The sequence below is a fragment of the Branchiostoma floridae genome, chromosome 8 (assembly GCF_000003815.2).
Source record: "Branchiostoma floridae strain S238N-H82 chromosome 8, Bfl_VNyyK, whole genome shotgun sequence".
Classification (NCBI taxonomy): domain Eukaryota; kingdom Metazoa; phylum Chordata; class Leptocardii; order Amphioxiformes; family Branchiostomatidae; genus Branchiostoma; species Branchiostoma floridae.
Window position 1 is genome coordinate 3,270,030 of NC_049986.1, and position 22,083 is coordinate 3,292,112.

The 22,083-nt window shown below is 42.2% G+C and overlaps 2 protein-coding genes across 2 annotated transcripts; both read right to left on the reverse strand.

Moving 5' to 3' along the window:
* Window positions 1-398: 398 nt before the first annotated feature.
* On the reverse strand, window positions 399-22,052 carry LOC118420481. The gene is made up of 4 exons (XM_035827307.1): window positions 20,857-22,052; window positions 2,446-3,304; window positions 1,707-1,887; window positions 399-1,162 (listed from the first exon to the last, which is right to left on the reverse strand). Exons 2-4 carry the CDS (start codon window positions 3,298-3,300, stop codon window positions 987-989), a joined length of 1,212 nt encoding a protein of 403 aa, XP_035683200.1. The 5' UTR covers window positions 3,301-3,304; window positions 20,857-22,052; the 3' UTR covers window positions 399-986.
* On the reverse strand, window positions 7,669-11,562 carry LOC118420527 (zinc finger protein 678-like). Its single transcript, XM_035827371.1, has 2 exons — window positions 11,229-11,562; window positions 7,669-9,690 (listed from the first exon to the last, which is right to left on the reverse strand). Exon 2 carries the CDS (start codon window positions 9,669-9,671, stop codon window positions 8,943-8,945), a length of 729 nt encoding a protein of 242 aa, XP_035683264.1. The 5' UTR covers window positions 9,672-9,690; window positions 11,229-11,562; the 3' UTR covers window positions 7,669-8,942.
* Window positions 22,053-22,083: the final 31 nt, after the last annotated feature.

Consider the following 22,083-nt stretch of genomic DNA (forward strand, 5'->3'; position numbering starts at 1 on the left):
GTACAGACCATTTTTCTTCGTTTCTATTTACCGGTGCGAAAGTATGACTCACAGGTTATGTTTAGGCTGTGTGACCGTATGACTCACAGACCATTCTTGATTGATTGTTGGTTATATTACAACGTTTGTAAAACATTTTCAGATACACAATAAGTGTAATGATCGTATATGTCAGGCATGACAATTTGTGCAAAATGATTTCCATTTTGGTTTGTAAAGTTTCTCCTCTTTGTTATGCTTTATGCCAGTCAATAAAAGTTGCTGGTATTCCCACCAAGAAACATTTAGTGTGGAGTGATTATGGGTTCTTTCTGAATAACTATAACGGCCGAGAAGGTAGGCATAAATTCATTTTTGTGAAACAAAAATAATATTACAAAAATGCCGCCAGTCGACTTCAGAATCTGCGAGAGAAAAGAATACAGGTCTACGTCCTCAAAATGTAGCACTTTTTGATGTCTTTGGGTCCGACGTAACGTTACAATTCCAACATTATCAGCTGAACGAACTCATCGTAAGGCACGCCATCGAGATGAACTTTTAGATCAAAGCAAGCAGATCTATACTTGGGAAAGATTGAAGTCATGACGGATGATTTATGAATTGTTACATAGTCAATGAACATGGTTGCCTGGCTTGTTCTGGTAGTGTAAGACATGACTGACAGTTACATAAATGTACGGTCTACATAGCCCCTGTTTAAAGACTCCCAAATGTAAACCATATCATTAGCCATATTACTAGACACATAAATATCGAACCTAATCCAGTTATAAGGGAGACATTTTCATGTTGCAAACAGGTACTAGTATTGTAGATGCAATAAGACACTTGAAAGTTTCAATTTGTGTACAAGGTTGGTTTCCCAAAATTTGAAAGTTGCTGTTATTAGGACCTTGTTTTTTTTATATTTGCTATGACAATCTGAATCATTCTGCAGGGTTTGATACTGTTTCTTTGAATGCACATGCGCAGAACAATCTTCTTCAGATGACTCCCCACTCTTTCAACTGCTGCACGATCCTCAGCAGGTCTGTTAGTTGGCTGGGGAGTAGAGCTATTCCGTACGACAGCCGTAGGCGTTGGTACACGGCGAACCTAAAGTCAGCTCGGAAGTCTGCCTCCAACTGATCCAGCGTGTACAACTGTGGACCAGTGGCTTCTGTAGGGAAACAAAACATAATGTTGCTGTACAAGTACATAAAGACAGTCAATAGACCGATTCTACAGTCTCTTTTACCTCCGTCAAAACGTACAAATTCTAAATAACATACACAAATTCAAAATACTTGACGGACATGCAGTCTCTCTCTCATTGGTCGAACCGCTAACTGCTATATCAGAAAAACTAACTGTTTTGTCCCAAAGTCTTTGTTGTTTCTTCCTCTGAAATCTTTTGATATATTTTTCATTCACAGAATTGTTCTACATTGTTCTATAAGCGAACACAAGAAACCTCATTTGAGACCAAAAAACGCAAACTAGAGTAAATTCATGGGAATTTCTAAACACTGCGCATGTCATCTTGATATATTGACCATAGGAATTTCCCTTAAAAAAGTGCCCTTTCATACCACCTACAAATTAAAAGTGATGTTATGCGTATTGAAGCATTCACAACTTTTTACAAATATGTTAGTGGGTTGTAAAATGCAATGAAATTGCGTTTCACGTACATACATATCTTAAACGCATTGCGCACTCACTGTTTTCTCCCAAAGTCTTCTGTAGTTCTTGGTAATAATGTTTCAAGATGTCGGCCCGGTGATTTTGCAAAATGTCCCAAGTTTGAAAAATGAAGAGGTAAACCAGGTCAAAGGTCGGCGGCCGGTAGGACACCATCCCCCAATCCACAAGCTTGACGTCTACGGCTTTTCCATCTTCGTACTAATTGAACACACAAGGACAGATAATGTGTAACCCCGTGAACATCAAACAATCTTTAAATGAGAAGGTATCACTGAATGGCCAGGCATGCGTAGGTGTAGCCAGCCATGAAACATCACTTCCTATATGTCTACAACATTGGAGCAGAGCCAAACCAGAAATCCAATTCTCCAAATATCCCATTACACTATTTCCCCGTTGAACACTCACGGATAGATAACTTGTAAAGCTGTGAAAATCAAACAATCTCGAAATGAGTAGGTATCCCTGAATTTCTAGGCATGCGTAGGTGTAGCAACAAGACATCACTTTCTATACGTCTACAACATTGGAGCAGAGCCAAACCAGAAATCCAGTTCTCCAAATATCCCATTACATTATCCCCGCCTTACATACTGGCAGGCTGCACGTGTGCACACACACCTCAGGAAATACTGACGTACTGACAGAAATGCTGGTTTTTGGCGTAGAGGACTTGAACTAGGCAAAATTTTTGAAACAGGATACTATTGACAGCACGCAGGACACTAAAGAAGTACAGGAGATGTTGGACTGTACCTTGAACATGATGTTGTTATTCCAGCAGTCAGCATGACACAGCACCTTCAGTCTGGCGGGGTTCTCCACTGCCTCTTTCAAAATCGCTACACCATCCAGCTTCCTCAGACACTCCATCAGACCCTCCTTACCAGGAAAGGCTGCTGCGAAAGTCTCCAACCCCTCCTTGTAGTACTTGGAGTACCACGGTTGTTTTTCAGTTGTGTACATTTCCACGAACCAGTCATACCTGTCGGGTAGGCGGGTTCCTAACTGGAGTTCCAGCCGATGAGAAAGACCGTGGATCCGGGCCAGAGCTCCTACCGTCAACTTCATCTCAGCAACCTCTAACGTTTGCGGGTACGGCTTGATTGAAAATCCTCGTGTTTTTAGATTCTCCAGAACTCGGACAGACATGTTAGAGGTCTGGTCACTCGCGGTGAAGTAACATTTGGGAACCGGCAAGACATTTCTACAAGATTTGTTATAACCTTCTGACTTGGTTTTAACTTCGGACTCCGGGTTTTCAATACTAAATAGTGATAGAAAATCTGTGACGGTCACAGAGTAGAACTTGACCTCCCCCGTATCAAACATGATGTAGTCCTCCACAGACAAGTATTCCGCCATCTTCATCCATCGGAAACTTGTCAGCTTCACCACCAGACTGTACCGCTCTTCTTTACCGTTCTTGGTCCCCGTGGTAACCAAGGCAACAAGATCGCTCATGGCTCCAAGCCCTTCTCCTATTGGTCCAGTGATGTCGACTTGAGTGATGGTGACATCAGGGTCAATGTTGTTGAAGATCTGTAGAACCCACGGTTTGGTGATATCATCCACAGAACCTGGGACGGCGGTTATATTGGACACTGACATGTTTCTGTTGGGAAAAATAATATGGACGATTCAGGTGGACGAATTTAGACTTGCAAGCAAATGCTGAATGTTTGACGCTCCATTGAAACAATAACTGTCAAAAGATTCAAATATTCTGTACTGATTTTCATAGGAACACCATCAAACTATGCAGCCTGACCCAAATAACTGTTACATAATCCAAGGTTATATCATATAAAATTGATAATCAAGACATGCAACATGCATCTAGAACTTTGCACTTTTGGAAAATTAACTTTGTTCAAATTTCAACTTTCATATCAGCCCTGTAAAAATTGTATTAAAGTATCTAAATGTATCTAGATTTCTTACTAGAAAAAAAATGTTGTCCTGACTGAGATGAATCAGCTTTTAGGCGGTGTCTAGAAATTATGACTTGTCACAATGGCGTCTACCAACCAGTATAAATTGGGGTTCTATAGAACTGTGTATATAACATTCAACAATGTTTCACACTAAATGGCTTTAGTGTTGTCACTAGTATATTCTAGGCTAGGTTCATATTCCAGCTAAATTCTTTAAAAGCATCATTTTAATAAGTCTCAAGATTCTTGAAAATGATCTCAACGCAAAGCAAATATTTTTTCCAGACGGTCAGACAGTGTAGAGGGTCCAGAAAAACTTCCAAAGGCATGACTCAATTTATCGGGACAGAAGACTCCTGGGCGGTACCTTAAACAGATTGTCGCAAGGTTCAGGAAGGTTACACGTGCACAATGACACACCTATGTCAGACCAAGCCGATTCACACGTCTCCGATATAATAAGAAAGAAAAACATCACAAATTAAAATCTACTTTAATGGTCCTGTCCGTGAGCTTTGACTTGATTACAAAACCAATCTGAGGACAAAATTTGTGAGTTTTCAGCAGGGTTTACACCAGCAAAAGAGCCTGAAAGGCCTCAATGGCCATAGATCATAAGTTATATAGACCCGGACTGACAGGTCACTGAGTCCATGTAGCTTATAATCGGCTTTGGCTTGATTTGGCTCTGTAGTGTTTTTACCACTTTGTGATCGTTAATAAGTAGCCTGATGAGCTGATCAATTTTTTTAACCGAATGATCGCTATTTTTAAATATTTTTCACATTCCAATGAACTTCAATACACACTGTGTAAGTTCCCAAGGCGCCAGTTCCCTCCCCCTTTCACAATTATACAAAGTTTCCTCCTTCAGAGTGTTTGGCGAACATTCAAGCAAAGAACAGACCGTTAGCCTTCACCAGGCCTTCCTAAGGGGATATGCATGGATCTTAGAATTTGGCGAAAAGGGCATATTAGGCCAGGCGAGTCAGTCCGCGGAAAGGGAAAGATTCCCCCTCCTGGCCGATCAAACCCTTCGGTGGCCAGACACCCCTGGCAATTGCAAATTTATCTTATAGTCAGCGTACTTAGACTGGTAGAGACCAACAGAACGTCTAGCTTACCTTGTTTGGTTGCCCGTAGTGAATTGTAACACGTTTGTTGGCTGCTTGAGTCAAAACTGGTCTGCAGGAGTAAACAATTTAACGTACAGATATCTGTGCTGTAGACAGAGTATAGACAGGGTGTAACCCAACTTGCGCAGTCACGCTACGCCAAACGATAACCTACGGCGAAATATCTTACAGTGTTTTGGGCCAACCGTCCTTGACATTGCCTCTGTGCGTCACAGACACACATACACATATATACACAAACACACACACACACACACACACACACACACACACAAATATGTATATACACAAACACACACACATGCACACTGTGTCACAGAAAAATACACATATATAATTTATATACCCAACAGCACAGTACCCAACAGCGCAAAAATCTCTTGGGACCAAACTTTCTTGCAACACTGGACGTAAGGCGCCCTCTGGCAACTTGAAGGTGAAGTGTTTCAGGAGGCAAGAAACGAGCCAGCTGCTCACCGAGGCAGACACGGTGACCTGTAGAATAGGTAATAAGAAAGAATGAAACAAAATTACAGACAAGACATTTTTTATGACATCAATAACTTGTTTGAATATCTTGATATTTTAAGGTTCAAAACATTCCTTGTGGTTTTGTTGGACTTTGAGTTGAAGCCGCTTACCAGTAGAAATGACATGAAGGATTCCGGTCTACAGACCACCTTGCCGTCAGAGTCAAGGGACCTACGTATACGGAGGTCAAACTTATCTGGGTCCGGTCAGAACTCCGAGTCCATGTTAGCTGACCACAGGTTAGGAAGAATCTTTGAAGAGAATGTACAGTAAACACATTTCGTTATAACTTTCGTTGTCTGAGCCGTAATGGTATGACTGTGAAAACATCATTTTGCGATTGAAACCCATAAAGAGCTGATTTGTTTGTGATTACTCAATTGAAGAAACATGAAAAAATCCTCACATCTACCTCTCTTACCTACGACCCAGGAATGACCCCCACAGTTCCGAGTGCGCATGTGCAAGTGTTGCATTGCGGTGTAGGTCAATGTTCAGCAAGCCATAACGAAGATAGCAACGATTTATAAATAACTTACCTGCCTTCCTGCGGGATATCATAGCCTCGGAAAGTTGTGTCCTCTGTTACAGTGTGAGGACCACTGAGGGAAGCGATGGCCCTGATGCGCTGGATCTCCATGATAGTAGCCTCGATGTACGGGAGCTGGGACCTGTGGGCCAGGGTGGGCACGTCATGGTCTGTTCCCAGGATACTGTCCAGCGCAGCTTGGACCTGTTACAGTATTTTCTCATACGAATCAACAAAGCTTACAGCAACTACAATAACAGTGTCCGCAATTGTGTTTTAGGTCAAACTTCAGAAATTGAAGATCTCTTGGCTTGTATACGATTAGCTTCTTCACAATTCCGATTACGCATGTGCTGCAACATCAGTCTTATGTTACACAAAGTAAAAAAAGATTGTGTAAACATGGCTTTATAGCAGTTAAGAAAAAAGGGAACTCAAAGACACGAATTATTTTATATATTTTTTTTCGTTAAACAAGACACATGGAATGGAATGTGTAGAACACCTGATCAAACCTGTCCATCATCTGTGGGTGAATTTAATAAGCAGAACTGTAAAATATAAAGATATTTTTTAAAGTCTTCATGGAAAGCGTAAAAAAAGAAGGAAACACACTTAGTTTCTCTCATACTATTTTTAAAGTTTTTTTATTTTTATTTATGGAACCTGTCATCTATTGCACCAAATGAGTCACAGCATACATGTACATGTGCTTGACAGGCTGTTTCTTCGAAATACAACAACATTTAGTTTTCTTTCAATTGTTTTAACTTCAGGAATATAAGATAAAAAATGTTCCCCAAGACATGTATTGGGCAATTTGTTATCCAACAGGCTAGTAATATGTCAAAGACATACTGAAATAAAAACGAATGTGATTGTGGAAAAACTAAACTTTACTTAACCAACACTAAGATTAATTGGGACTTGCCCCAAATTTTCAGCCGACTCCGTCAGCCATGTTCACGGAATGGACCCGTCGGCTGTAACTTCCGGACGTGACGTCAGGGACACACGACTGCAGCAGAGGGTCGTAGATGCCAGATAACCTGTGTCGCCCCCGTCTCTGTTTAGTGATGGACGGTGGGCACGGATGTACACAGCCTCCTTTACTCCTCTTGCAAAGAACTCCGGCTCTGAGTCAAGGATTTTGACCTTTTCAAGAGGAACTGAGTGTCCTGGCGACTCAATGTGTATATGTTTGGACACTGTAACGTAACAGCGACGTCTGTAAGAAGAAGATGACCACATTTATATCGAAAAAGTATGATAATAACATCGTGCTCACATTTATTAAGCATCAGTTAGTTTCTGTCATATAACATAAAGATATCGTTATCATTGTGTGGCTGAATGGTGTTTATAAACCATTTGCGTCCGCCCACCCGCCTCGCTCGCGAACACCGCTGTTGGCGCCTTGCTCCGGTTAGTACTTTTGTTTTGTTTTGGTATCAACATTCAAATGTTGTTGTTTTCTGTATTCTCTCCGTCCGCAATTCGAGCAACTTAAGTAACGAAATAGAAAAGGAGGAAGCATCGGAATGGAGCCCGGCTCCCGTGCACGCGGTCACCGATCTCTGATGCGTTCATACGGCGTAGTTGGCCCTCGGGTCATCCGGCTATTTCCTGACCTGACCTGTGCCCAGGCGTGGCGCTCGCCCATTGGTCAGCCCATTTGATGAGATTAGGAAGGGAAGGTCCCGCGGCAGGTTTGCATGCAAGAGTTGCCTTGTTTCCGCACACCGCAGCCCCTTCAGGGAAAACATCTGTATGCCGCAATATTATTTCTGCCATCATCATTTTTTTCTGTCAACCAGGGAGAAACACTGCATACTTTTGAGGCATGTTGCATTTTATTGAAGATATGTGAGATATTCCGTTGATCAAGATTATGTCACATTTTCTATTACAGCTAAAGTCCAACATCGACATTAAAGACGAGTTCAATTTGAAGGTACGGCATATTTACAAACCCCCAAAAAATTCTAGAGGAATTCGAGTTGTTGGAAGGTCGACCAGACGATGTCGTGTTTACATACTGATTAACAGTCTCAACAGCCTATCTTATGTACACGTGTTAACTACATAGAGGGGTTCAATGTAATCTAACATTACAGTACTAAGAAACTTGCTATTTCAACGACAACATCTTAAAAAGAAGGTCAATTGTAATTCTATGACAGAAATGCTTACATGTTACATATTCTTCAAATCAAGTTCTAGTCTATACCGTGTACGTGTAGCTACTGAAATACTTAAACCTAGAGAGACGCCTACATTATTCTAATTTCCTAACTACGATGACCTGACGATCTAGCGTTACCTAGACTATGGTACACTTCAAATACGCTAGCTGCAACTGTTGTATTACAGGTATTCTTCAATGAGTCAATATCAATGCGGTTCAGTTTAAGATACCAATAAACAATTTTAGTCAATAACATGTACATGTAACGTTAACTATGTTATCTACACCTAAGTATCTAAAATCTAGAGGCACATACCATACACTCTAAGACTTCTTCTCACTACCAAACTACGATGTCCTGCCAATCTAGCTTTACCTAAACTATTAAACAATTGAAAAAACCCACTGCAATTGTTATATTCCAGGTAGTCTTCTATGTATCAACAATGTGTTTCTAGAGATCTGTGTAAACGGGTAAACCACTATGTAACCACCATGTAACCATCGTCGTCATCATCATCATAATTCCTCATCGTATCTGACTGAAGGGGTGTAGGGTTCGCAAAAGTTACTGTCCAGTTAAGTAAAAAAAAAATAACAGAAAAGTAGCGCAAATGCTAAGATTTCAATAAAGGTGAACAAGCGTCACACGAGAAAACTTTGGTGCGTGGCTTCTGTTCGTCCTACTATACTTGTCTCTTACGATTTCCCCTGATGCCGAACTTGCCTGTAACCTTCACATCAATAGGGCTTCTCAACGGCATGAGTTCGCATGTGTATCTTTAGATCACCAAGCATACTGTCTGACGCACTCCTCGCATTTGAGTTGTTGAACACACTGAACTGTTTGCTGCATTCAGCGCACCTATAGGGCCAGTATGAGTCCATATATGCTTCTTCAAGGAAACCAGCTCACTAAACTGTCTGTCACACTAAGGTTTCTCACAAGAGTGAGTCCGCATATGCCTCTTCAGATTACTCCGGTCACTAAACTGTTTGCTGCATTCTTCGCACTTGTAAGGCTTCTCACCGGTATGAGTTCGCATATGACTCTTCAGATGAGCAAGATTACTGAACTGTTTGCTGCACTCCTCACATTTGTAAGGTTTCTCACCTGTGTGAGTCCACATATGACTCTTCAGAGAACTGAGATCACGGAACTGTTTGCTGCATTCATCGCACCTGTAGGGCTTCTCACCAGTATGAGTCCGTATATGACTCTTCAGATTATCGAGCTGACTGAACTGCTTGCCGCACTTCTCACATCTGTAAGGTTTCTCACCGGTGTGAGTGTGCATGTGCCTCTTCAGACTACACAGCTCACTAAACTGTTTGCTGCATTCTTCGCACTTATAGGGCTTCTCACCGGTGTGAGTCCGCATGTGACTCCTTAGGTTACCCAGCTGACTAAACTGCTTGCCGCACTCCTCACATTTGTAAGGTTTCTCATCAGTATGAGTCTTCATATGTCTTCTCATATTACTCAGCACACTAAACTGTTTGCAACAATCCTCGCACCTAAAAGGTTTTTCGCCAGTGTGAGTCCGCATGTGTCTCTTCATGTCACTCAGTTGACGAAACTCCTTGTCACACTCGCCACACTTGTGGGTACGTGGAAGAGGCTCTTCTTGTTCCAGGCAAGATACAGCCGGGGTCGCCATGTTGAATAGGTCTCTGACACTACAGGAATGGAAATAAATTTTAAAATTCAGGAAAGAAACGGTTGGTTTTATAACATAGGCCACAAAGGACTCAGTTGTCAAGCATAAGTAACGTTAACTACTGTGTAAATTGATGGGAATTATTGCTGGTTCCTTCCAAACGGCAGGAGTGTGAATAATAAGTGTAATAAGTGTACAAGAACCATGGATCTTCTGGTTGAAATCTTCTTACAATTAGCCTGCTTCGCAGACTTCTATAGCTATTAATTCTGGCTTGTAACTTTAGGAAGGAGCAGTTGTTTGGCGTTTCATCATGGGGTAAGGTAACTCCATTGCCGGGATAGGAAGTTTCCGTAGAGGCCATCAGCGCTGCTGCAAGTCTGTGATTGAGGCTACTTGTAACAATGTACCGTTTTTCTTTAGAGGGTGGCGAAAGCAGTGACTGCTTGTGTGGTTTTCAAAGAGATTGGAATTAATTTTTCTATTTCCATTTTTTTTTTAAGTTTTCATCTAGAGAAGAATTCAATATGTTTCCATTAGGGAAGAATTTAATATTTTTCTGAGAAGAATTTACAATTAATGTAAAACAGCGTTAGATATTGATTCGGCATATTGTCAAAATCTCGAATGACAAAGATTGGAGCCCAGCCGTAAGAAAATATTACAATCCTCCACCCCAACATCTGCTTAGAGATTTAATAACATTGTATTAGGAGGATCTGCGTTAGTCTCTGCCAGAATCCCGGCTGGTCGAATAGTAATAGTAGGATTTGGCCAAGTTAGGAAGAAAAGTCTGGTAGGAATTAATAGGTCTAGGACTGAACTGCACATACTGGTTTGCAGCCTGCTGCAAACGTCTGACAGAAAACCCAAAGTTTACTTATTTGTCCCCATTTGGCCAAACTCTCCTGACTATCTAAACACGTTCACATACTAGTACCCGACTCCAAGGTCTCGAACTGACTAAGCAGACAGATGACAAATGAACACTTGGAAATAAAATGCGCGTTATCTTCCACTGCTTTAGATGCATGGCGGGTATTTACAGATTCTTTCGCACACTGGTGACACAGTCATAGTCATAAACACAGGAAACCAAAACCAAAGAGAGGAATTGCAGAGAGACACATACCTGACACTGTCTGAGGGAGGAGGGAATGATAACTGTGAATCCAGATAATCTAGGAATTTATGCAGGATCAGCGGAGGAGATGAACAAGGAAGGAGTAGAAAAACTCCAAAAACTGAAAAAGCCTTGGTCAAATACTTGACAAATACGAGAAGATTTGAACAATGAATGATAAGAAGAGAGTGAGAAATGCAAGTGAGGACAGACGACAAAAGTAATAGAAGAAAGGAAGTTTGAAGTGATACCGCCTACAGTGTGCAAAAGTCGAACAATTGGAAAATTCGAAAAAGCAGCGAGAGTGAAATACATGTGTTTGGAAGCACAAAGAGAGAAGGAGGTGAGGGAAAGCATGCGCACATGTGACCATATACCGACGAACTGAAGCGGTTAGAGACAACAACAACAACCAAACCAAAGTCAGCACTTACCGAGATACGCTGATACTCCAAAGTACTTTGCGATGTTTTCACGTCGACACAGGTCCTCGCTGCTTCAAAGTCAGTACTGACAGAAACAGGGCGGTCAAGACGGGGTATATCGTGACTGAGTAGGTATGACAAAACCGGTTCGGTGGGTCAGTTAACAAAGGAAAGCACCGCGTTACGTGTGCTGATTTGCATAAGGGAAAAGCAGACAACATGAGACAAGTCAATAATCAATACAGATATTACCAGTGTGAGGTTATGGGTTATTGTGTCAATAATGCGCTGAATCGTCTTAAAAATCGTGTTAGATGAAGAGAAATAATCTTCCTGTCGCTATTGCAAATGGCGGCCAAGCTGAATCACGGGTCAGTACTTGAGGTGGTGAAAGGTCAAAGTTTACATACCTGATTACCCCGGTGAAACAAAAATGGCCGACTAAACCATAGTGTGACATAGTTAGGGGTGTGTCAACTGTACTTTTCTGGCCAGCTCTGGCATGTTATCGGCCAATATCACCCGAGTTTTAAGAGGCTAATTTACAAAGGAACAAAAAAGAAGGACAACCTGGCAAACAATGATAAAAATGACAATACAGTATATTGACAAAACTAGATTATGGAATCTCTAGTAGCCTACAGCGCACCAGTAAAGGCAAAGGTTACATAGGAGCATCTTGATTCATACACAACTATTATATGCGCTAAAATTGATAGTGAAAGCTTGAGTTTATTTACGGCCATTAAATATAAAGTGATAATTAGAACTTTAGCAACTGAAGCAAAGAAAACACATCTATAACTAAGCTCTACATTATTTTCAAAAGACGGTGTCTAAGCAGTTCAAACGGTCTCATTTCCACACTACTTCTAGTCCATCAACAGAATATGGAGCATGCAACAACACAGAGAAGGTTACACTACAAAGGAATTCTTTATTACAACTTCTTTATCACAACCGACCGCTAATGCTGATCAAGATAGTTTCAGAGGTCACATCGGGAAAGAAATTACACATTAAATGCATGTTATTTCCAATTACCACAGCTGGCATTAATTAAGAACAAATTTGTTAACAGCATTACAAGGACCGACACCCTCTGAGCTTCTTCCTCTGCAATGCACGTTATCTACTCAACAAGATGGACGAATTTGAAACCGTAGTTTCGGACAGTGGAGCCAACGTCGCGGTCGTCAGTGAAACCTGGGCATCAACCGACCATGCAAGGGAGCTGACAAATATGGATGGATTCACGGCATTCCTGAAATGCCGATCGGACCGACGAGGAGGAGGAGTAGCTGTATATGTGCGCGACAACATTCCCTCACGAGAACTCCAGGAAGTTCAAGTTCCTGAAGAACTGGAATGTCTCTGGGTGTGGTTGCGCCCTCACCAACTTCCTCGCTCTGTATCGTCACTCGCAGTTTGTGCCACCTACATACCCCCGGATTCGCCGCACCAGGACCTTCTTGTCGATCATCTCATCAACATGACCGACGCCCTGCGGATTAAGCATCCTGACATCGGGATTGTCATACTTGGGGACTTAAATCGGACCGATACGACTCGCCTTTGCCAAGGTAACTCTCTGCAGCAAGTTGTAGACCGACCAACAAGAGGGAATGCAGTGCTAGATGTGATCATTACAAACATCCATTCTCTGTATGATGCACCACTTGTAGGCACACCAGTTGGTCTGAGTGATCACAACTCCGTGGTCTGGTCGCCAAAAGTGATCAACGTGCAGAACAAATCCCACCGTCGTGTAGTGAGACCTCTCAAAGACTCCAATGTTTGAGCATTCGGAACATGGATCACCCAGCATGACTGGCAGGAAGTCCGTAATGCCACCAACACCGCTACAAAAACAGATCTCTTCTACAAGACCCTGACTGAGCACATCGATAAATTCTTCCCCATAAAAGCTGTGAACATCCATTCATCGGATAAGCCATGGATCACACCAGCCATCAAGGATATGATCCGTAGACGCCAAGAAGCGTTCCACGGTGGGAAGGAAGAGACATGGAAAAGACTCAGATACAAGGTTATACGAGACATAAAACGAGCAAAGAAAAGGCACTACGTGGACAAGGTACAGCAGCTTAAGGTAGAAAATCCAGCCACCTGGTATAAGGAACTCAAAACCATGTGCAACATCGTCAAGCCTCCCTGCGTGATCCACGTGCCCGATGTCGATCCAACTGACCATAAAGCTGCGGCAGACGCTATCAACAAACACCTAGCAAGTATTTCCCAGCAGTCTCCCCCGGAATGTACCAGTCAGCTGCCTTCTTACCTACCTGCACCCTCTCTACCACCGGAGATCCATCCCTGGGACATGTATGAGGAGCTGAGACGTGTCAGAGTCGGCAAGGCTTGAGGCCCGGATGGTATCGCACCGAGATTGATCAGGATGTTTGCCTGTGAACTTGCCGAGCCACTTGCGGACATACTTAACATGTCGCTTAAGGAAGGTGCAGTACCCTCTCAGTGGAAAGAGGCTGTGGTTACCCCCATCCCCAAAGAACAACCGGCTGTTATCGACAAACTGCGCCCAATATCCCTCACCGCGATATTCGCGAAGATTTGTGAGGGTTTTGTCGCGAAATGGGTGTTGTCAGACATATGGAGGAATATAGATCGGAGGCAGTTTGGAGGTATCAAACGTAGTTCCACTACACACTGTCTAGTCAGCTTAACACACTTCCTGTTCCAAGGTGCAGAGAGGAGCAAAAATGTGGGTACCATCGTATTGACAGATTTTACTAAGGCATTTGACACCACCAACAACGAACAAGCCATCAGTAAACTCCTGGGCATGGGAACGCGACCTTGCATCATACCCTGGATTGTTGATTTCCTCTCAGAAAGACGCCAGCGTGTTAGATATGGGGACTCATTGTCAGACTGGCAAACACTCACTACCGGCGTACCACAAGGTACAAAACTGGGCCCCATAATCTTTCTTTGCTTGATTAACGACGCCTGTCTTGCGCTTGACGACCGATGGAAGTACGTCGATGATCTTTCCCTTGGAAAAACAGAAGTATCCTCGAACAGTCACACCTCCAAGAAAATGTGAACGCGCTGAACAAATGGTCCAAGGACACACAGCTTAAACTCAACCCAAAGAAGTGTCTCACTTTCACCGTGTGTTTCCTGAAAACCCCGATAACCATTGATGGGAAACTGCTTGAAGCTGTGAAGATTGTCAAAGTTCTAGGACTGTGGCTGCAGTCAGATCTGAAATGGGGGAAACAAGTAGGCGAGATGACCAAAAAAGCAGGCCAAAGGTTCTTCATGCTTAGAAGACTGAAAACTTTTGGCGTCCCACTACCTGATCTTGTCGCGGTATACTCTGGGTTTATCCGGCCAGTTCTGGAGTACTGTGTACCTGTCTGGCATCATAGTCTAACAAACCAGCAAACAGCAGCCATCGAACGTGTGCAGAAGCGGGCACTACGCATTATTCTTGGGAGGAACTACACAGACTACAACACAGCACTTGGTGTATGTAAGCTAGACAGACTTGCTAGCAGAAGAGCTAACCTGTGTGCCAGGTTCGCAAACAGCATGGCAGCCTCTGAAAGAACTGCCGAGTTAGTACCAGCTCCCATGGGACTAACGCATGCACGGAAGGTCACTAAGAAACTCGAATAAGCTAGCATTACCAGCCTGCAGAACTGTTAGGTTTTCCAATAGCCCAGTCCCATCATTGCTGCGCATTCTCAATTCCATGAAGTGATCTAGACGATATTAGATTTAACCTATGATATAATTTTAACGCCGATACATTATTTTAATGCTGTACGTGTGAATGCTTTTAAAAATTGTTTTAAATGTATGATGTTGTGTAACAATATGTGACGCAAGAGATGTTTTGTAAAGAGGGCACAATTCAGCCTTTGGCTGCCACGCCGTTCTGACAAATAAACCATTTGATTGATTGATTGATTGATTGGTTGATTGTTAGGATTTCTTACATGAACAACCTCTGGTCAATTACGGCATGTGACACTGCGGTAGACAAGGTAAAATGGGTACATGCTTGTAAAATTCGATAGCATTGTCGTATTGCAATGAAATTTCACAAGGTGCTAGTAGTAATTAAATGAAATAAAACACCGGACAAATTATGTTGATATGATAGATTTTTGGGTTAAAAAACACACATTTTGGTTAAAAAATATTAGGTTCATTTCATGTGCCCTGTCCTCGGTGGAGACAACGTTCTGGACCCTCATATTTCACAGGATGACAGATAAAATCAAGTTGATTTAGTTTGTCCGTCGCTATTTTGTTGTATATTAATTCATCATAACTTTTTTTGGGTAAAAAATAGGTAAAATGGATTTTTTTTCTAATTTTTGGTCAATAATCCGCTCTAGAGGAAATCCTTTCATGATCAAAACAAATAGCGATGGATAAATTTCTTTTAAAAGGGATTATAAATACGAATTTGTCTATATTGTCAGCAAAAGTACTGTTGTCACCGAGGACGAAGCCCGTAAATGCGATGGTAACAGTCCTTCAGAACCGCTTTCAGCGCCGCTGTCGTTTTCCCGCCATTTCACAACCCAAGGGTTCGGCCGTTCGATCGAACGGGCTCGGACGGTACCATCATGCGGCTTCCGCGAGGGCCTCTTTTTGTCATAGGCATCGAATTATGTCAATATTTGATACATTCTTCATCAATATCTAATACGGTTAGAATTTTGACGTTTTACCAAAAGTGGTGAGTGTGCCCCATACATAGTGAGTTCCTGTTTTCGCAATGTATCGTTACATTATGACATTGGACCGTTCTGCTACGTTGTGGTCAAGCGGGGTCAACTGCGGACACGTAGTGGTTCGAATTTCATGTTCCGTTCCATCGCCCTGGTAACCTTGAGGGACCGCGCCCTTTTTCACTCCTCGGCAAGCTTCATCGAATCACAGGCCGTAACTTACCCGAGATGATGTGATCCTGAAGCAGCCAATGACACTGTAACTTCCGTCGCTTTGAGTTCATATGTGGGTACGCAGAGTACTCGCCTGACGAAAGCGTTTTTGGCACTTTCACACTTGTAAATTCTCTCCCCGGAGTGAGCCCGCATGTGTTCTTACAGACTATTAAATTGATGGCAATGTTTACCCCACTTGTCACACCTGTATGGCTTCTCACTGGGTCATTAGGCTTTTACCAGACCCGACCTGACGTGACCCATGCCCAAGCGTGGCGCTCGCCCATTGGTCAGCCCATTTGATGAGATTAGGAAAGGAAGGTCCCGCGGCATGTGTGCGCTCGCCCATTAATATTGGTCAGCCCATTTGATGAAATTACGAAGGGACGGTCCCGCGGCAGGTGTACGCTCGCCCATTGGTCAGCCCATTTGATGAGATTAGGAAGGGAAGGTCCCGCGGCAGGTGTGCAGGCAAGAGTTGCCTTGTTTCCTCACACCGCAGCCCCTTCAAGTAGAACATCTGTTTGCTGCGATATCATTTTTGTCAACCAGGGAACACTGAGATCGAGAAACATACAAATCCAACCATTCTTTTGAGGCATGATGAATTTTATTAAAGATATGTCAGATATTCCGTTCATGAATATCATGTTAGATTTTCTATAACAGCTAAATGCTAAAATCGACCGAGATTAGTCCAAGTTGACCCGGTACGGCATATTTATGAACCCCAAAAATATCTTGAGGAATTCCAGTTATTAGAAGGTCGACAAAAACGTGTCGTGTTTACATACTGATAAACGCTCTTAACTGCCTCTGGAGATGTACTCGTGTTAACTACATAGGTGCAATCTAACCTTACAGCACTGACAAACTTGCGATTTCGACGACGATATTTTAAAAAAGAAGGTTAATTGTAAGTATATGACAGACAAGCGTACATGTTACCTACTCTAGAAAACAGTAAACAGTTCCAGTCCATACCATGTAGCTTTGTTATCCACACTCAAATATCTAAAATCTACATTACTCTACACAACAAACTACAATGATATATCATTCTCACATCTAATATAAGGCCAGGTGAAAAATAAAAATACAAATTTTGTATGTTTAAGAATGGTTTATTTGCCATAAATCTTTCTAATGTCGAAAACAACACATTTCCTAGATTTCAACACAAAGAACACACTGTTGTAGTGTCCACGTAGGTTAGGAAGATATGAATGCAATCAGACCATTACTAAAACATTAATATCTTTATATCTCTATAAACAGCCCAATCATCAAATTCTATAGCGTAGCACCGAACCTGCGTCATTCCCATATCTACGACCAAATTATTTTCTTGGCTTCTCTTTGCCAAACTATCATTGTCCTGCTTGCTTTTCCCCCTGGTGCCTTAAACCTTTAATTCGGTAGCTGTGAACTTCTATCTATCGACTGTGGGTTTGCACGTGGCTTCGGAGATGGCCTGACTGACAGAAGTTTTAAGTCTTACTGCATTCTTCACAAAGGTAGAGTTTCACCCTGGTAGCTGTAAGGTTTCGTCACACCGGTAGGGTTTCACCCTTAATCGTGCATGAAACCGCCACATCGGTTACTGTGAAGTTTAATCGCTGTGAGTTCGCTTGTGGCTCCAGAGATGGTCTGACTGACAGAAGTTCTAAGTCTTACTGCATTCTTCACAAATGTAGGGTTTCACCCTGGTAGCTGTAAGGTTTCGTCACACCGGTAGGGTTTCACCCTTAATCGTGCATGAAACCGCCACATCGGTTGCTGTGAAGTTTAATCGCGGTGAGTTCGCTTTGCCTTGTGGCTCCGGAGATGGTCTGACTGAAAGGTTTAAGTCACGTACATGTGTCCTAAGTGTTATTACATCCTTCACACTGTGAGTTCGAATGTGCCTCCGGAGATTACCTGAGGTACGGAAGCTCCTACTGCATTCTTTACACTGGTAGGGTTTCTCACCGGTATGAGTCATCACATGGCTCTTTAGTTTACCAAGCCGACTAAACTGCCTGCCGCCACTCCTCACATCTGTAAGGTTTCTCACCAGTGTGAGTCCGCATATGCGTCTTCAGACTACACATCTTACTGAACTGTTTGCTGCATTCATCGCACCTATAGGGCTTCTCACCGGTGTGAGTCCGCATGTGTATCTTCAGATTACCCAACACACTGAACTGTTTGCTGCATTCATCGCACTTATAGGGCTTCTCTCCGGTATGTGTCCGCATGTGTATCTTCAGACCACCCAACACACTAAACTGTTTGCTGCATTCTTCGCACTTATAGGGCTTCTCTCCGGTGTGAGTCCGTATATGACTCTTCAGATGATACATCCTACTAAACTGATTTCCGCACTCCTCACATTTGAATGGTTTCTCATCAGTATGAGTTCTCACATGACTCTTCATATTGCCCTGGTCACTAAACTGTTTGCTACACTTATCACACTTATAAGGTATCTCACCGGTGTGGGTTCTCATATGTCTCTTCAGATTACAAAGCCAACTAAACTGTTTGCTGCACTTCCCACATCTTAACGGTCTCTTGCAAGTGTAAGAACGCATATGTCTCTTTAAGCCACTCAGTCGACGAAACTCCTTGCCGCACTCGCCACACTTGTGTGTACGCGAAAGATCCTCTCCACGTCCATTACTTCCCTTCTCTTTTTCTAGATGAGATACAGCCGGGGTCGCCATGTTATATAGGACACTGTGGAATGAAAATGAATGTCAACATTTAGGAAAATCCACTTAGCTGACAAGCACACGCAACTTTAAGTTGAGTTATGAAAATTACTGCTGCCTTCTTATACAGACGGACTTCTGATATGGTGTTCTGCATGATTGAAACCGCATTGCAATTATTAGTACTGCAGATTTTTAGGAAAATTTGTGGTTGCAGTAGGTTCTAAAAGTTAGGTGTTTGGTGTTGTTGACAGGCAGTGAAAAGGGGTCAAAAGGTTTTGCCATCTATCTTTTGATCCCGTATAACGTAGTTCTAGCTGCCGGAATATTATACCTTGTTTTGTCGTCAAATTACACTTTAGAGGCCGGGCAACCATGCCGATGTGAGTTTTTCATGTTCTAAAACTAGGGTTGGTGATTTTGACAGCAACTTTCTGCCCTGATACCCATTGTTAGGAATAGACCGTCTAAAAACAGAACTTTGCCCTGCAGCAGTTTGCGTACCGATAAAACAGGTTCGGAAGGTTCTGAATGATATTGAAACACCGCAGGGGGATTTGACAAACAGATCTGCATTAAGAGAAAAAAGTCAGAATTTCCAAACAAACATATGAAGCGAAGACAGTACATGTAGACTAAACGCCGAAATAATAGAATGCTTTATACAAAAGCTGTACAGGACAAAAATGATGATATATCTGATTACGTGTATTACCTACTATGTGTATATAGACACCTATATAGTGTCATACCAACTAAGTGACCCGATCAACCAGGCCTGCATGCGATCACTTACTATAACAGGCTCACTGTTGACAGCCTGTCAAATAATACTTTCCTCCTAAACATCTTGCTAGATGAAACACCAGTTGGCGCAGAAAAAAAACATTTGATATCATAAGATTTAATTGTAGAATATAGCAAATGAACGTAAAAAATACATTGTAAGCCATTTTCGCCAAAAAAATATCAAAAAACGGTTACCATGGCAACACGAACATCAATGCGATTAAGTCAGTGTGGCCTCAAAGTTCGCTGGCTATGAAGGGAAGAGAATAGTTCAATTTCCAGGAGAGTTTTGCCACTATACTACTAGGGTTCATTGACCCGGGCAGCAGGGTGAAATTAGGGCAGGAGTCCACAATGATCCGTACCCTGTAATTAGTCGGTCTGGTGGAGGCTATTTTAGCTGGGTGTCATCTGCAAGATGGTTCATTGTATCATTTATGTCACATTATTACATTTCATTTATTCATTTCTTTATACGGACAAAAAGTATCTTTCAAATATACACAGTTTTGAACTTCATAGAGCAAACACAAAGATAAGAAAGAATCCATAGTCGCAAACTAACTGTAGAGGCCAGAAGATACTAAAATTACCCGTGACCAGAGCTTTTGTCCATTCTGCCCAAATGGGATCGAAGACGAAAGTCATTTTGTTATGGATTGTTTGCAATATAATGATAAACGCATTAAGCTGTTCACATGCATTTCTGTCCGCTTTCTTGAAATAATTTGCTACACTCTGTTCGTTGGATAAATTCAACTACATTCTGGCAGGCGATAACCCTTATTGCGTACAAACAGACAAATATATCTACGAATGTTTATACCGTAGAACCAATAGTGCAAATGATATGCTAGACGAATATGTTGCCTTATTCATACATGTAGATATTCATATAAATCTGTTTAGTTGTACTGGAAGAAGTTGTTATAGAGCTAACGAAACCTGTTTTCAGGTGTCCTTGGACACACAATACTCTCCTTGCGGAGACATTCACACAAAAGATTACTAGTATTCAGGTCAACGTAAAATAGAAGTATCCTTCTTCAGTCCATTTTTGTGTAACGCATTAATTGTCTTAAATGCTACACAGGGAGTTTATATTAGGAAACGCCTACAACGTATAGTACAAGTTATCAACGTATTGTGGTCGAAGTCTAAGGTCTTCATTCTACGAAACACATAGATACTTTAAGGTCTTACCTGTGTTTCTACACGTAAAGTGGGACGACGATTCTGGCAGCTTGAGCTTTGTCCTTCCGTCTTATATATTATCGGTGTGGGGATACATAATATGGGTCAAAGTTCATGTTGTACGCCTGATTACCTCAATTTATCTTTTCTCGCCAGGCAAGAATGCAAATGTTTAGCCATTGGTGACGGGATTCAATATAGTTGGGGGTCTGCATGGTCTTTCACGTAAGGCGTAGGCAGCACCTACAGGAGAGCATAACCCTGGCTAGGGATAGATGAACCTGGAGGCAACTCTCGATCTTCATGTCTACCTTGTCCCCCAAACGACCTGGAGGTCAAGGGACTAGGTAGGTAGGTAGGTAGGTAGGCAGCCCATTTCTATTTCCCGTAATTGGCATACCTGAATATGAGTGTAGGTACGCACCACTAGACTTCGCTGATATCAACTGCGGTAAGATCGGGTTGATATAAAATACGGATGGTCAAAAGATCAGATCTCCCAACACCTGCAGCTGGAGACTGCCGAAGGCGTGGAGTAAGGACTGGTCCAAAGTAGCTACAGGTGTGTCTAAAGACCTGGTGGATTTTATTAACAGGGCCGGGATGATATGAAAATTTTGAAATTAAAATCGTGAAATCGGGACCTTAATCAGTCATTCTGTTCTTAACGTGTGACAAAACAACTGACATTTGCACTTTGGTGCATTTATGTAACCATGTCCTACTTGGTCACTGAACCATGCTACTTGGGCAGCAATTTTTCTCCATTGTCTGCTGACCTTTCAAAATATATAGTGCCCACTAAACTGGTTATTGTGGTCGTTGTCTGCTGAAAACGCGTTTAAGGGTCTGCATGGGGGTCAACGATTTACGCTAAAGTCAGAAGAAGTTCCCCCTAAGTATTACGCTAAGTCAAGGAAAGCAATTACGCTAAATTTGGTCGCCTAGCTACGAATTACGCAGATAAGATGATTTCCCTACGAATTACGGGTAATAGAAAAAGGCTGCCTAGTACGTAAAAGACCATGCAGACCCCAAATATATCGAATCCCGTCACCAATGGCTACACATTTGCATACTTGCTTGGCAAGAAAAAATAAATTGTGTGGCGCATTCCATTATGCGTTTAGGGGACATGGTTCAACGGAGTCTGAGTATGTGGCTGTAAAGTTGGTGTGATATAACAGCTATATAGATATCATAAATACCGATACAGTGCACAAATCCTGACAAAAC